The sequence below is a fragment of the Columba livia genome, chromosome 2, assembly GCF_036013475.1.
Source record: "Columba livia isolate bColLiv1 breed racing homer chromosome 2, bColLiv1.pat.W.v2, whole genome shotgun sequence".
In the NCBI taxonomy this organism is placed as follows: Eukaryota; Metazoa; Chordata; class Aves; order Columbiformes; family Columbidae; genus Columba; species Columba livia.
Window position 1 is genome coordinate 38170464 of NC_088603.1, and position 16908 is coordinate 38187371.

The 16908-nt window shown below is 39.2% G+C and overlaps 1 protein-coding gene across 2 annotated transcripts in view; it reads right to left on the bottom strand.

Moving 5' to 3' along the window:
* Positions 1–16908, bottom strand: part of RFTN1 (raftlin, lipid raft linker 1) — a 98529-nt gene that overhangs the window by 17683 nt on the left and 63938 nt on the right. For both annotated transcript variants that reach the window (XM_065051463.1, XM_065051462.1), the window contains exons 5-7: positions 13720–14143; positions 9402–9605; positions 93–208 (exon numbers count right to left, since the gene is read on the bottom strand). In XM_065051463.1, the coding sequence (XP_064907535.1) occupies positions 93–208; positions 9402–9605; positions 13720–14143 (744 nt within the window). The remainder of the gene's footprint in view (positions 1–92; positions 209–9401; positions 9606–13719; positions 14144–16908) is intronic.

A 16908-nucleotide genomic window follows, 5' to 3' on the forward strand; every position in this document is an offset into this window, starting at 1 on the left:
AAGCACAGATCAGTATGCGAGTGTCTGCCTCACAGTCTTGGATTGCTTTGATTTACAAAAAAAGAAAGAAAGAAGTAAAACTGCACACATACCTTCAGGACAGTCCACTGCTCTACTACAATTGCATCATAGCCCTGTGTGGTTTTACTGTCTCCCACAGCAACATCTTCAAAGAGAAATACTCCATCCATTGTCCCATGTAAAGAATCTGTGAAAACAGAGGGTTATCTGTACACTTTATGGAAGACATCTCGTATATAGCGATACATTTAAATGTATTAATAACAAATACTTCCAAGGATACTAATAAAGAAATACACAAACCTTCCTCTGATGATCCAGCTCTATTAAGTGAATGAGACTAATCTCTCCAGCAGTTTTTAAGAGCAATCCTACTCTCTCATAGCAAACCTCACTGTCCGTTCTCTTATTCCAGAGTTTGTCCTCAAAAAACACAGCTCTCCCATTTGGAGCAGGCAAAATTAACTCGGTCCCCGGTTCAGCAGTACTGCTCACCTACTTGAAGTTATACACACCCTCTGGGAGCTAAAGATGGTACATTATGTCAATTTTTCAATGGCTTTTGAAGGTACACTGATATTAATGACCATATCTATTCATTTACATGAGTCAGAACCCTACACATGTATCAGCCGTTGCAGTTACAGTGAACTACATGGAATAAGGATGATCTGGCATATCTGAACGGTGTGAAAGAAAAGATACATTCATAACTATTTAATCAATTTATGAAGGCATTTTGACCATCTGGTTTAGTGGCTCTCTGTTCTCATTTGCATTCCCAGCACGTTCAGCCTTTTTTTCAGACAACACATACTATTAACGTTACTTGAGCAGCACTTTTTCCTTCAACTTAGCTGTATACTCCACAATCAGCAATCACTCCCATATGCAAGAACTCCAGTTTTGTCAGTGCCATGACAGAACAGAATCAGAATAACTGAAAAAAAAATTACTTACCTTTCTTTGCTAAAATAAGCTAAATGATGAGCAATAGAATTATATCACTGTAAATAGGTAGTATTGTACTCTTTATGAGCACAGAAAACTCCTCTCAAACTGTCACAAAGTGTGTTTTTAGCCTTTCTAGTTTAAATACTACATTTACCCTGTATGACTGATTATAAAGACCTTGCTCATCCCCTCTGCAAGTGTTGTATTTTGCAAGACAGTTTCTTTACATTTTTAGGAAAAATATGTTCCTTGCGCTGGTATGATACATGTTTTTGAAATGCAACAGCACACGCTAAAACAGCAGATTCCTGAGCTGACAGCAGAGTCTTCTGGATAAGTCTGTTTAGCTCTTTCATCAGGTCATCTTGCTTTCCCTGGTGGATGTTACGAGGTCAAAAAAAGCCGGCCAGAAGGCATTGCTGCCTCCAAGGGAAAATACATATCAAACTTAGAACCAGTTTTCACAAAACAGGCAGTAAAGAGGATCAAGAGGCTTCTCACATCTTGCAGACACAATCTCAGTCAACATCTTCCTATGTGATTATACAATCTAAATTCAATTTATTATCTGGAAATAATAGATTAGTTGTGGGCAAAGCCCACAACAAACCAGACTCCTACAGTTGGAGGCTTACGTCTACCAACACACTGTAGTAAGACTGTTGCTACAGGGCTGAAGCATTTGCACACCCCCCTGCTTTTGCACAGTCCACTACTCTCTCTTGCTGCCGTTTCAGTCAAGTCATTCAGTTGTGAGTGAGCAGATGCAAATATTTGTATCTAAACTAACAGAGCATATTTCTTTTGAGTTTGTTTGTGAAGGAAAAAAGTTGTAAACCAGTTACTAGGGACTCTCCTTGGGATTGTGTCGGGAGACTTGAAGTAGAAAAATACACCGTCTACTTTCACACTGATTATTCCTCCAGGCAGGTTTCCCATAATTCTGTTTAGAATGAGAGAAATGAAGACCCCTCACCACTACAGCAAGGCAGTATTACACGTTGCTCCAAGGAGGATGAGCTGGACTACAAAGCAGTAACTCCCATCATCTGGACAGATTTCTCATCCAAGCGGGGAGAACGTGCATTTTTGTTGTGAAATAACATGCCAGATCACTAAGTAGCTGGGTTACAGGTTAGAAACAACAGAATCATAGAATAATTTTGGTTTGAATATAACTTTAGGATCATTGTGTCCAACCGTTAATCTAACAATGACAAGGCCACCTCCAAACCATCTCCCTAAGAACCTCATCTACGTGTCTTTTAAACACCTCCAGGGATGCCGCAAGCTTGCCACATACAAATGGGTGCAAGATTTAATTATCATATTTCATTCAGAAATAGCACTTTGTTAGACCCTACACTGCCAAGCGGGAACAAACTCAGCTTTTGTGCAATATATCACATTCCAGCAACAAAACCCATACCCAAATCTATTTTGGGATGCATAATGTACAAATAACCCTTTCGTTTTCCAAAGCAGGGATGACAGGACAGCACCTAAGGCTGCAGGGAGAAACCCACAGATCCCTACTAGACACAGACATCCAGACCTTGTCAAGAAGCTTTAAACAGCATCAGTGTACTGCTCCTGTATCGTCAATTCTCTTAATGAAATTCAGTGTCGCACTGTTGGCACAAATACAGCTTGAGCTCACCCCACGCATTTGCCAGCTAATTAATAAGTGATCAAAACACAATCAGCATGTGTGTGTTCATACCCGCTCATAAATCATCCTTCATGTTTCACTCTGCTGCGCATTCCACTCATGCAGTTCACAGCTTCCACATATGTGAACATTATGGCACATATGTAATGTTTTAGAAACTAATAGCTGGGCTCATGAGACCCTACAGGCAGCAGATAAACTTGGCAGTGTCAGGTTTACAGTTGGACTTAATGATCTTAAAGGTCTTTTCCAGCCTAAATAATTCTAGGACTTTCCTTCCTTGTTGGATGTACAATGATTACGGTTGAATGCTACATCCAGTCAGTCCCAAGATCCATTAATTTCTTGGCCAGAAAAGAAACTTGTAGAAATTGTAAAAACTGGAAGGGAGAGACAGCTGCTGCACATTGGTGTCTATTCAACAGAGTGATGCTGGTGAAAAATTCTGTAAGATAAACTCATTTAGGACGCTCATTAAGATTTTCCCCCGTAACCATAACCAATCTCCTCTCTACCTGTCCTGCCACAATGTTTAAACTTTCATTCCATGAATGCATGTCTGCCAACTCTCACACCTTGGCCATACATTTTCCCTTTTACAGGTCATCTCGACTCTTCCAGAGAAAAGTGGGAGGTAAAGGAAAGAATAATTGGATCATTAATTCCTTTGCATGTGAAGCATTTGGGATGCTGAGAATAGCTGAGGGAATGGAGAAAGCAGCAGAAAGAGAACTAATGGGGTCGTGTTTTGGAGAAAAGGCACATATAACCCTGCTGTGGTGTCAGGATCAGCAGGAGTTTCAGAGAAACTCTTACACAGAGGTGTAGAAGGGCAAGGAGATGGCCACATGCAACCGAGTTTACCTGCAATTCCTTCATCACATGGATGCTCTAGCTCTACAAGCAACTTAAGTCTATAGTTACATGTCCTAGAGCTGGCTCACTAGGTTATATTCACATAATCTAACATCAGATATTTATGATATAGAGGTCTACAGCTGAGTTAGTCATCCAAGGCTGCCTTTGCAGCTGATGGAGGGAAATATTCATTATTTCATTCAGGACCCAGTTTCACAGAATAGTTCAGGTGGATGGTCAGAAGGTCTCCAGTCCAATCTCCTGCTCAAAGCAGGTCCAGTACAAGTGCAGACCACATTGCTCAGGGCTTTATCTAGTTGTATCTTGAAAATTTCCAAGGATGGAGACAGCACAGGTTCCTGGGCAGTCTCTTCCAGAGCGTGACCAGTTTAATGATGAAAAAGTTTTTCTTTATATCCAACCAGGACCTCTCTTGTTTCAACTTATGGACATTTTCCTCATTCTCTTCCCACACACCTCAGTCAAGAGCCTGGATCCATCTTCTTGATAAGTACTCATGAGTACTTCCAGCACTGTTAGATCCTCCAAAGCTGTCCCTTCTCCAAGTTGAACTAATCCAGCTCCTTCAATCTTTCCTCATGGACAAGTGCTCCAGCCACTGATTATCTTGTTGGCCCTCTGCTAAACTATCTCCAGTTTGTCAGCATCTTCCTTGCCCCATTTGGGGGAGGGCCCAAAACCAGACACTGAATGTGGTCTAGATGCAATCTAATGAGCCCCAAGTAGAGGAGGACAATCACTATCTTTTATCTACTGGTTGTATTTTGTCGTTACGGCATGGCATGCTGTTGCCTTCTCTACTGCCAGGGCATACTGCTGGTTCATCTCCAGCTTGCTGCCCACTAACATCCCCCAGGACCTTTTCAACAGAGCTGCCATCCAGCCAGGCAGTCCCCAGCCTGGATTAGTGAAAAGGCAGGTCTCTTCCCAGAGGCAGAACATTTGTCCTCATGGAATTTCAAAAAGCTCCTGTTAGCACATTCTTCCAGCCTGCCAAGTTCCCTCTGCACAGCAGCCCAGTTCTAAAGCACATCAACTGCACCCTTGAGCATGGGATCATCTGCAAATGTAACAAAAGCAAATCCCATTGCCTCCTCTGCATCACTGATAAAGTTGTTAAACATGACAGGTCCCAGGACAGATCTCTGTGGTACTCCACATGTTGCTTCAGGTAAGGTGTGACCTACTAACCACAACCCCCTGAGCCTAGCCATGTAGCTAGTTTTTTACCCATCTAGTTGTCCTTCCATCTAGAAAGCAAGGTCCTAGCTTGGATACAAAAATATTGTGGGAGACACTGTTGCGCTTCCTTGATGAATTCACACAAAATGACATCTACTGATTTCCCTCCATCCACAAATCCAGTCATTTTATCACAGAAGACAATCAGTTTCATCAAGTATGAATTACTCTGGTTAAATCCATGCTGACGGTTCCAAATCACTTTCTTCTTCATCTCCAGAAATGTGTTCCAAGAGGACTCATTCAGCAATTTATCCAGGAATGAAGTGAGGCTGACCAATCTCCCTGTAGGTCTCTGGATTGTCTTTTAGCTTTTTTTTAAAGACAGGCGCAACCTTTGCCTTTCTCAAGTGTCGAAAAACTCCCCTGCTCTCCATGACCTTTCAACGATGACTATGAGTGGCCCTGTGATGACATCAGCCAGCTGTCCCAGTGCCCTTGCATGCAGACCATTTGGTCCCATGAACTCAAGCAATCCCTGTCTTGATCTTCGTCCACTGCTACTAGTCCCGCACCTCCATGAAATTTGCCTCTAAGCTCAGTGGCCTGGAAGACTGCGTCAGTGAAGACTAAGGTGAAGGAGGCACTGAGTATCTCAGTCTCATCTAGGTCTGCTGTCACCAAACCACCCACTCCAATCTATCTGATCTCTTTCAGATATTTGATTTAGGATGAGATCAATCACAACACAAATCCTACTATATTGGTCTATGCCTAGATCTCCATTGACTATAACGGAGATTATAATTACAATTTTGTATGACAACTCACATGCAGACACCTGCAGAGTCTGCGCTGCCTACATTTATTCAGCTGAATCTTACCTAACCTATCTACGAAGATCAGCCATCTAAAGCTTCAGATGGTGAGTTGGTCTTCCCATTTTCCATTGTTCCTCATGCAAGGTATCTCCTGATTCTGATGCAGTTGTATGCTGTTCTCTTTTGGTGATCTCTTGTCTAAAAAGATTTAGCTTCTGGAAACTTAGCCTACATTAAAAAGGTCTTTAGTAATTTTAAATGCTAGTTCATTTACAATAAGGCAGTAAGGAATGCCAATAAAACAAACCATTTTGATTTTGCTGTTTATGGTATAATTTCCCAGTCTCTACTCTTGAACTGACATAGCTTCACTCTTTCTTAAAGAAAAAGCTCTGAATGTAAAGGTTACAGTCTCTGTCCTTTCTCCGAAAATGTTCCATTACCACTGCATTTTTTATTAAGGCATCCTACTGTGCACAAAAAGCTATTTTCACTGGGTTGTATAAATATTTGATGTAGCTCATTTGACAAAAAGCTATTTTGATGTTCTTGTTTCTGATTTACAAGAAGTATACAGGAAAAGATTTCTTACTTTACCATGACAGCTTTCCTAGTGGGCAACAATTTTCCCCCTGTTGTCTTTCAGCTACAAATCCCCCTTATCTAAGAAACTAACCTTTAGGCTGCTGTTGCTCTCAATGAGGAAAAGCAGCTATCTGCGGCTTTATGTGGAATGTGAGCTGAACGCTGGCCTTTGCTTCATATTTATATTCCTCCCTCCTCCTAAATCTTTTCACCTTCAGTACACGCAGAAAAAAAAAATTGCATATGGATTATAAAAATCCCAGCCACTTCAGTGGATAAGGTGACTATAATTGACCAAATGCATCATTGGTTCATCTCTGTCAGAGGCAGTGTGAATGTAACAGACACAATCAATCTAACCTCCTGAAAATCTGACTACTTTCCTCTTCCAAGCAACTCACGTTTTGTTTCATTTGCTTTTTCTTTAAGTACTGACAATGTTTTCTGGTTGGTTGGCTGGCTTTTTCTAAGTTTGAAAGGCAGGATGTCCACAGACAGAATGGTAGAACAAATACAAAATGCCAGGCATTTAAAGATCTGCAGTTCAAAACAACTAAAGATGAACAGGCTTGTGGCTACTCGGTTAAGGCATTGAAATATAACTTTAGCTTTTACTCTTCCTCCCTTCTCCCTCTCACAGTGCTGTTGGGAGACTTGCTGCTATAGGAAAGAGGCCCCACCTGTTAAGCCCTTTCTAGTTGCACTGGTACTGATCTGTAGCTTGCTGCTACAGCCTTCACTTCTCACTAGAGGAGGGCAAGGGTGAAGTCCTATGATCACTTTAGATCACTAGGCAGGATCACTTTACACCTGGGACTACAGGCAGAATCAGCAATAACATGAGTTAGATGAAAAACACCAGCAAGTAACTGAACTCCAAATTTAAATAACTGTCACATGTCAACATAAGAACATTCAAGGACAGAGCATGTTGTTGTTTCTAACTTACTAGAAAAATCTTAATACATTTAATATGTCGTGTAACTCAGCATGGTTTACATACTGTAATTTGCAATTGTGTTATATCTCTGTTTATAATTATCTGGTACAATAAGCAAAAAGAAACAATTGTTATCAAGGAACTTTAAAACTCTTTTAAAGACTAATTATTAAACTGTTGGCAGAAGGAAGAAACAGATTTATGACTACTGACAATCTGGAAATCTTCACTTCATTGGGCATTCCAAGGACAAGGGGGAAAAGAAGAAGATAATAACAACTGTGCTTTTAAGTCTAATAAGCAAAATAATGAATTCATACTTAAAGCCAAAGAGAAAGCCAGTCCCCTGTACAGAGAAATGTGATATAACCAATTAAAGAAACTATGCTAATATTACCTTAATTTGGAAGAGTATTAATCAGCGAATAAGGAGACCAGCTATGAAGAGCTGGATAGGCTGCCACAGAAGACGAGAAAAAAAGTAAGAAGCTGAGAAGCCCTCAGCCCCCTCTTTCTTCCCTCCTCCCTACCCTGGGTTGTTTCACATGCCTTGGTGTCCGAGTGAAAAAGCTGTCTCGTTTCGCTGCAGCATGGGAAAATTTTAGAATTTAAATCATAAACATTTAACTGCAACTGGTGGCAACTTACAGATGCTCTTAGCAAATGTTCTAATAGCACGGTTTATGTTCAGGGCATTTTAACGTAACTGTTCTAATGAATACACATTTAGAAACCTTAACTCTGAGCTTCTTGACTTCTAAACCTGTTCTCCCTATAAGTGTGAAATGCTAATAAAAATGTTTAGAGACTGAAGATGAACAATTAATAATCTAACTTAATCTGGAATCTGCCCACTTTTATAAATCTCGTTGTCCTGTTTACATTGAAACCTTACTGTCGTCACTCAAGCCAACTTTATCTATGTCCGCAGGCAGTTTTCCAGCACTCCTCGCTCTGGTATCCAAGTACACAAACTTCCCCCAGGCCTCTGCTATGTAAATGAACTTCAGAAGTTTAAATAACAGAAAAATGCTGTGTTTAAAGCATTTTAGAGTGCACTGATAAGCAGTTTTATTAAAGACAACACTGAGCCTGATAAAGCCAATTAGATTTGCCTCTATGAGTTGCAATTTATACACATAAAGTAAATGACCATTTGTTTTTAAGCAAGTTAACTAGCAATTACAAGGCTTTCCAGGAAGCTGTGTGAATGCATTCCATCAGCTGAACTTTAGACCTTCCTTTTTTGCTACTTGCTTGCAAAATGAAAAATTAGGATTGCCTGTTTATTTCCTGATTGGCTTTTACCAGAACCGACTCATATTACTGTGTTTTATCGTGGGTCCTGGAATTCTGACCAGCAGCAAAATGGGAAGAAGATTTTCTGGAAGCAGTTCCCCTATAATTTTGAGGCACAAACCTGCAAATCTTAGTAGCAGTGCCCACTCTATGGGCTACCACATTCCTTTTGAAGAATGCAAAACAAACCAAAATTAGATGAAAGATTCAGCCATAAGCACTTTAACCATGGTCACATAATTTTCCAGTAAAATTAATCTGTCTGTAACTTCAATATTTTTGTGTTAAAGTACTTCCCTTGGTTTGTTCTCACTGTCCCTTGGTTTTGTCTCTCAGATCTCTACTATGCACCAAAGTCTTTCTTTGTACAGCAGCCTTGCCTTCAGAGACACCATGATGGTCACGAGTGCTGTACAGATGGGCTACGGTGTTAAGGTGGATTCAGTGCCACATTTTCACAACAGACAAAAATGTGTTTTTTTAATCTTTTCTTCTTAAATTAAGACCGACGTTTATCCATTACTCATATGAACACCCTAGCTAGGAGGATACAAACATAGAAGACAATTCCGTAAAACACTGTGCCACTGAGATGGAAATGATCTCTCCAAGAACTGGGAGTAACTTGCTACAAGTTGGCCAGATGAAACTGGAGGGTCCTTACACTAACCTGCAATCAGACCCAGATGCAGTGTGTGGCCGAAAAGTTAAGAAGAAAGCTACTCTTCCATTTACGTCGTCTGCTTTACAATATTATTAGTTTAATTAATTTTACTCAGTATTGTTTATTAATGCTGTGTATTTCTGCAATTACAGGATCATTTCTAGTATGTTTATAAAATACAATACATGATCTGTTTTTCTTATTCAAATGCCAAAATATTTCTTATGCTTTCATTCCATTTCACTGAAATAGGCTGATCTAATCGAAATCTGCCCCAAGACTGTATTAAAGCACCTCCCAAATGTCTTCTCTTCAAAGATAATGACCTCTATTAGAGGAGAAAGGAACATAATCACAGCATAATGCTTTCTGTAATTTCCATACCATTTACCATTCCAAGGCTGAAGATGGCGTTTACCAATGAGCCTCCTTTCCTGAAGTGATCTGTCATGTGCTCCAGCCAATTTGCTTCTAAGCTGTTGACAGTCTGCCCATTCCTGGAGATCCTCATAGGGATAGTCACTGTGTAATACTGGCTGCGTCTCTGTGGGGTTTTTGGCTTGTTGAAGAGAACAAAGATCTCTGTTTCTACCAAAAAGTAAAAAAAAATAAAAAAAAATGAAGTAATGCAACAACCAACAACCTTATCACAATATTTCAGCTAAAACAATGTATAACCCACTGTTTTCCATTGCCTGATTACACCGTGCAATTGCAAAAAATACTTCAGGATGTGGTTATCTCCTTAATACATCTCTGCAGTGTCCAACACAGTAGGGTCCCAAAACCCAGTATGATGTTTTGATTGATGTTACGATATTTGTTACTAATAATAGATTCATTGTTGATAATAAAACATGTAAAGATAGTAGTACCTGAGTACTAATGGACAACCCACCTACTGAAGTTATCAGTGTAAACCAGGATAGGAAAACATGCTCCACAAACTGCTTTAAGTACTGCAGCAGTCAAAAAATCACTAAAAATTAAGGCATAGAGTACCTTTAATTTTCTACTGAATGACTTATTAAAAGAGCTGTGACAATAAAGACAGTTAAAATACAAAATCTTACTGCAAATTTAGGAGCATTCTGTAGATCACAGTCATTAAACTTAAGTATTAAGTAACTTAGTTTTGATGATGCAGTGGCATGGAAACAGCAAGTAGGAGTCTCATCTGAAGAAAATGCAATGAACCATTAATGTAGAGACTATGCTAGCTGGATCACTGATTTACTCTGGGTCTGAGCCAAGGTGAGGCATTAACACAACAGCAAATGAATTTTGAAAGTGGAACTTTGAAGGGTCTTACAAATGAGAACATTTTCTAGACTCTGCTCCATATCCCCTCTAGTACATCACAGAAGTTAATGGAGGCTTACCATTACAAAATAGTCACTGTTGACAGCAAAGCTGAGCTTTCACAGCCCTAAAATTGGAAGCAAGTTTAAGTACAGATGCACCTTCCAAATTCTCAGAAGGGTACAACCATCAAGAAAATTACCAATAAAACAATTTTATATTATCATTTTACTTATTAATGGACATGGAAATCAATGGTAAAATTTCTATTGACTTCCAAATGCTAAAAATTCTCCCAAAATAAAAGGTAAAGACATTATATGAATTTCATTAATTCAATAAGCTCCTCGTGTTTCCAAGTTATTATGTTCTAATCTCAAGTATTGAAGAAAGAGATGTCAAGAGTAATGTTAGGATTGCTCTCTCTCTAACAAACATCACTGAGCAAGAACTAGTGTGTAAATTGAAAAAGGTATTAGAAGGGAGATGCTCAGAGTCAGGCTGGCAGCAGTTGAAGAGAGCAGGAATCTCATAATACAACCAAACTTGAAAAATAAACCTAATGATCTCAGACACGACCCATGATTCAAATCGATTAGAAAGAAATAAATTGTTAACACAAAACTTCTTGCAGTTTACCACTTGTTTCAGAACAAGAACATTATGATAACCCTACCTCAGGACATACACAGAAAACATCTACAATCGTTTGATTCTGACCCCCAAAACAGGCTCATGTTGGAAACTGAGATCTTGGTGTATGAAGACGTATTAACAACCCCAAATTATGGAACTGGAAAACCATAGGGAGATGATAATTTGGATTTGACACTGGGCTGTTGACAACATGCATTTAAAATGTGTCTTTCAGTGTCTGACTTGGTTTGTCACCATTCTTGACTGTGTAGCACACCAGTATCAACCACTGTTCAAGTCACTGTTGACAACAGTTTTCACCAGCAAACCTGACTGCTCAAGCATGGATAAAGACACCTTCAGCTTGGTCCTACATAACACAGTGCTTTTGGTCATACCATTAAAATTTCTGTGCCTTGTTCACAGGCAAATAATTTCCAACACTGCTTTGAAAAGCCCTTTAATAAAAGGGAAGGTGAATGAGCACTACAAAATAGTCAGGAAAAAAAATGAAGAAGCATAAAAAGAACATTTGAATAGTACAAACCCTAAAATTAAGAACAAAATTAAGATTCCATTAACAGTAAGAAATATTGCATTTTCTTCTGAAGTTTTATGTAAGGAAGAAGCAGCTCAAGAGTAGTAACTTCTGGTGGAATAATTAGGCTAACTAGAGAATAAAAAACACACAAAAAACCCCAGCACAAACCACCAAGAACACCTGATGCATTCCATCTTCATGTTCCCAAGGAAGGATGGAGAACTGGTGCCAAAGACTGAAACACATTTTCCATGGGAGGAAAAGGGAGTGCTGTAATAACAGAAATTCATACAAGAGTAATAAAGAAATCAGCAGTGTTGTACAGGCAATAGATTTTAGTGATTTGGGAAAATCCTACTATAGATGAACTGTCACATTCAACTGCCTTCTCAGATCTTCAGTCTTGGAAAATATCTGCATAACTCACCAATTAAAATGAAAACTGTATGAGAAATAAACAAGTCCAAAAGTACTCAGAGAAAGAAAGATAAATAAGGAAACTAGAGGCATTTTTAAAATAAAACCTCTTATCTGGCAAATCAGCAGCTGTAATTAAATCCTGGGGTGTTAAAGACAGATAGAAGTTGGGAAGATTGGAGGTGATCAGCTTCACATTAAGCAGAAATATTAATAACAAGGTTACTTGTAGTGAAAGATTCCCACTGTTTAGTGTGGAGAAGAATAGCATGAAAAAAGATTACTAAACTCTCTAGGTTAACTCTCGCAAAGACAGCGTATATAAAAAGAGAAAGAACTGGTCTGATTAGACTTGGAGATAACTAGTTTAGAACTATAAAGCTAATGGAGGTTTTATCATGTGTAAGATTCTAGTGTAAACTGGAACAAATTTTTCAAATAATAGCTACGCTTTGATCAAATCTGGCTGCTCCCTTGCCCACTAAAAGTTGAAGAAAGTATGGTGCAAGGTTACTACAGTGTGATCCAAATGTGATGGCAAAAAGCTAATTACACCAAAATGCAACGGAAACCAAGACAATAGTCCAAGGAAGGTACAACGCAAAGTCATTCTCAGTCCTGTATACAAAATCCCCAAAGGGGTAGGATTGTTTGAATGAATCTATGTAAGACAAAAAGAATGGGGGTAATAAAGTCAAGGACAGTACCAGCTGAAAGAAATGTAGAGGGAATTTCCTACAAAGATTTGTAGCTTGTAAGGAATGTAAGCAAAGTGGTAAGAGAAATGAGTATACACACCATTTTCTAGGGTTTTAAGCAAATATGAGAAAGACAAATATTTTGAGGTTTATACTAGAAATGGGGCAAGAATTTTTTTTTTTTTTTCTGATGACTTTTCATTTTCTAAATTACTCTGGTCTGCATCCTATTTCGAACCACAATTCCTGCTACTGAAGTAACCTCCAAGCAACAAACACCATAAAGAGGGTACTTTGAGACCTCAGCTGAGACTTTGGGTTTTTGATGGCATAAAATGACACTTAGAAGTGGAACACACAGCTGAGGAGAAATCTGTCAAAGAAATTAAAGAAAGAAAGAAAACTGATCTAAGAATAATCTTACAAAAAATGAGAATTGGAAGGCAAATTATTAGGAACACCATTATCAAGAGGACCTTTCTAATGAGTTAGCAAACATGAGCCATTAACAACAATAACTGCTGCTTTCTAGTAATTACAGTTCTGACTGTAGCACTGATGCCAGCCTGACTATAGGACACGAGGAGACTTCGGAGTCCAGATCACATATATTCCTGCTGTTCCTGATGTGGTTTCAACTATTTGTTCACCTGCTACAAAGGGGCTAACTGTGACAAGGCTTTGTGACTTATTCCTCTATTGCTGCAAAAGCTTGTACGGCACATTGGCAGAGCTTTTCATTCAAATGGACAAAAAAGACACAAAGATCAAGAGCTCTCAGGGTATTGAGATAATATACAAATACAGAAATGAACCAATTCAGCTGAACAGCAGACAAAAGTATGTCTTTACACTCAGGCAAATGAACGGGCCATAAAAAAATTGCACCGGCTTATATCATCTCTTCATTTGCCGTCTGACTTAGCTCAGTCGTAGTGAACTGTGTAATCGTGTTGAAATCAGGTTAAGTGGCTCATTTTGTGCATCTTTCCTTCGCTATTACAGCGGTAAGGTCCTCCCTGCATCCCCACTCACCAAAGGAGCCAGGAACATAATTGAGGCAATTTTAACTTGGCTTTTATGTATGGGAGGTCACCACGATACTTACTGCCAGTAAGTGGTTTCAAACATCGTGCTGGCGTTTCATTCTCCGCAAGCCCGTTTGGCTTGTCCGCCGCTTCTGTTACACTTGGGTTCGCGTGCTGAGCCAGTTCTTCCTTCCCCTCCGCAGACCTGAGCGTCGGCTCTTCACCAGCCTGACCTTCACCCCTGCAGCCCTCCCGGGATGTGGCACGTTGGTCAGCACTTTCCTCACTCAGGGCTGGAGTATCGCATCCATTAATGGCATCTATTTTCTCGCCATCCGGTGAAGCGTGATTCTTGGGGTAATTTGAAACATTTTTATTATCTCTTGATTGCACAGAGTTGTTACTGGCAGGTGTCAGGGAGGTGCTGACAAGACAGTTCTTTTGGGAGTGGTACTGAGGTATAATTCCAACAAATTTCAAGCCTTGACTTGCAGCATCTTGAATCTACAAGTCAAAGAAGATTGGATTTTTAACTGTCAAGCTGTCATAGCTAAACAGAAATACAGAAAATAACATCCTTCAAGATGGCTAGCATGTCATTTTGCTACTTCTGTCCACGACCACAGGAAATTGTCATGTTACATTTACATAAAAAGTTATATTCTAGAGAAACAGGATGAAAAGCTCCCTAGACTATCCGAAATAATGTGAAAGTGAGAGGGGGAAATCCAAAACAAAACACAAGAAAATGCCTACATATGTCTTCACAAGGGTAAAGTATCAGAAGTGGTATTATGCACACAAAGTTTTAGTATCAACCTTATGAAGTCAGTGACTTAACATTACACCTTCTGCTGCATTAAGTATGTGATTATGACATTTATTGCCAGGAAACGGTTATTAATTCCCTCTGTTATATGCACCTTTATAGCAACAGTTGTTGTTTTTCCTACTTTGGATTGAGACACAAATGGCAAACTTTCACATAATGAGTATATGAAAGCAAAGCTATTTTAATACATTGCTTTTGGAAAGATAGAGAACTCAGAATAGAAAATGTGTTAGATGAGCAAAGAATAATGGAAACTAAGGAGCACTATTATTGATCCTTTACACTTTAGGTAAAGGAGGAAAATGAAGGAATCAAATCACAAAAGATCCTAAGAAAAAAGCACTGGCCTAGTAGTAATGACAATCTGGTAAAACTGGTGTTAGCTAAGGAAGGCTCAAGACCAAGCAGACCGAGAAATCTCTTTTAGGCAGACCCAGCACTGCAGATGCACCATCCATTGGAGTCACCAGCCTCAACCCCTCAGACCCAGGAGAAGCTGCAGCGAGAGCCAGACTTTGGTGAAAACATGGGGGTCTGCTGATTCCTTTATCAAAATCGTCCACCAGAAACAATAGGTTTCCAAGTAACAAACAGTCTTCATATAACGCAAAGTCTAAGCACACATATTATAAAAATAAGTGCCTTGAGAACAGAGAAATAATTTCACTTTCTCTGCAGACCTTGTAATTCCAGAGAGTTAAAGTGTCTTAATTCTTTCCCAAGGCTCAACTTAGTATGAAACTTAGGTGAAACAGTTCAGGCCCTTTTTTTAAATAGCAAGTAAATAGGAAGAATCTCTTACAACCTTTTTTTCATTTTCTTTTTTTTCTTTAATATAAGAGGAAGTTCATTTCTGCATCTTTCTTACCCAGAATTTTTTTTTTTCCGAAATGAATCATCTACTTCCTGGTAACATGTTACTGTTTCTAACACACAAACCTACAGATGATACCTGATCAACAACGAGAACTTCCTCTTCAAGCCATGATTATATTTTCCATGTTAAATTAACTCTTGATTTTGTGATCACAGGAACTTTGTCAGAGGCCTCCAAGAAACAAGCCAAGGCTCTTCACAGGTGCTTAGCCCAGAGAACAAGGGATGTTGACTTAACTAAAGCTCATTGCTAAAGAAGACAACAACCTCCAAAAAAAATATTACTAGAAGTAGTATCCTGATGAAATGAATCTCTCTCTACAAAGAAAGCGAGCACGTAACCAGCTTTAAACTAGATTTAAGTGAATGTCAATGATAGATGCATTCAGAATCTGCTTAATGGCCCTGACTCCCTGTTGTAACTTTACAAATACTTTTTTTATACAGTTAATGATAGAGTTGCAAATTCAGTTCATCCCTAATCACTAATTTACAGACACACCACATTTGTTTAGTAGGTTGCAGGGCAGCTAATTATAGAAATTTAACTAGTACACAACTGTTAAGAGTTTGAGGACAGTACGTATGTAGTAATTTCATTGGTCCTGGTCAATAAAGGCTGCTTGTCAATCTATACCAGGCTCTCCCACGCTGTGATTTGGATGAGAACAGCTTTCAAGCTACCGTTCTACAGTTTTGCAGTCTTGGCTCACTCAAAAAAATAGTGTTTGTCCTAAGGAATACCTGATCCTGAGGATTTTCTTCTGAAACTCTTGTTCTCAGAATGGAAATAGAAGTAACTAAGGACTGAATGATAGTCTGAGCCATATTAGCCTAATAGTTTAGCAAAAAAGATTGGAAAAAGAGACTGTATCTTCAAGGTCCTTTCCCAACAAGTTAATCAGCAGTATACAGAACACAAAATCTTATTTAAATCTGTATTTCAAATTTTTCCAATTACACTAGGGAGAACTAAGCATCCCGTTGTTTTCAATAAAGCAAATTTAGCAGGAAATGTTACATCAACAGGGCAATCTAAGTAGCAGAACAGCAAAGTGATGTATCAGCAGACGCAAACAGTCTTTCCTTCCAACTTTCCACAAAACCATGAAGGGGCTAGCTCTCATCATAAATACAGTATAAACTATAGACAACTATAAACATCTTCAGACTACAAACAAAGAGAATTTGATTTTTCAGCATCCTGTTGAGAGCTTGAATAGTACAAAATTTTAGTTGCCTCCACATTCAGAATGAATTATGCCATCCAGTATACATTCACATTTCCTGTTTCCTGCATTTGAATTATTGAATATTTGAATTATCAAAAAGAAAAACTCAGACCTAAAGAAGCCCTCAGTGCCCGGACAGGCGGTTCCCAGGAGGTACACAGGGCACAAAGGCTGTTTCTAGCAGCCACTGGTGGGTTTTGGACCTGTCAGGGCATCTGCACTGGTGCACACAGACAGATGCGTCTGTTCCAGCTTTTGAGAAAATATCTCAACAGATGTGGTGCTGGGAATCAGTACAAGGGCAACGCAGGGGAGAAAGCAGGGAGAAA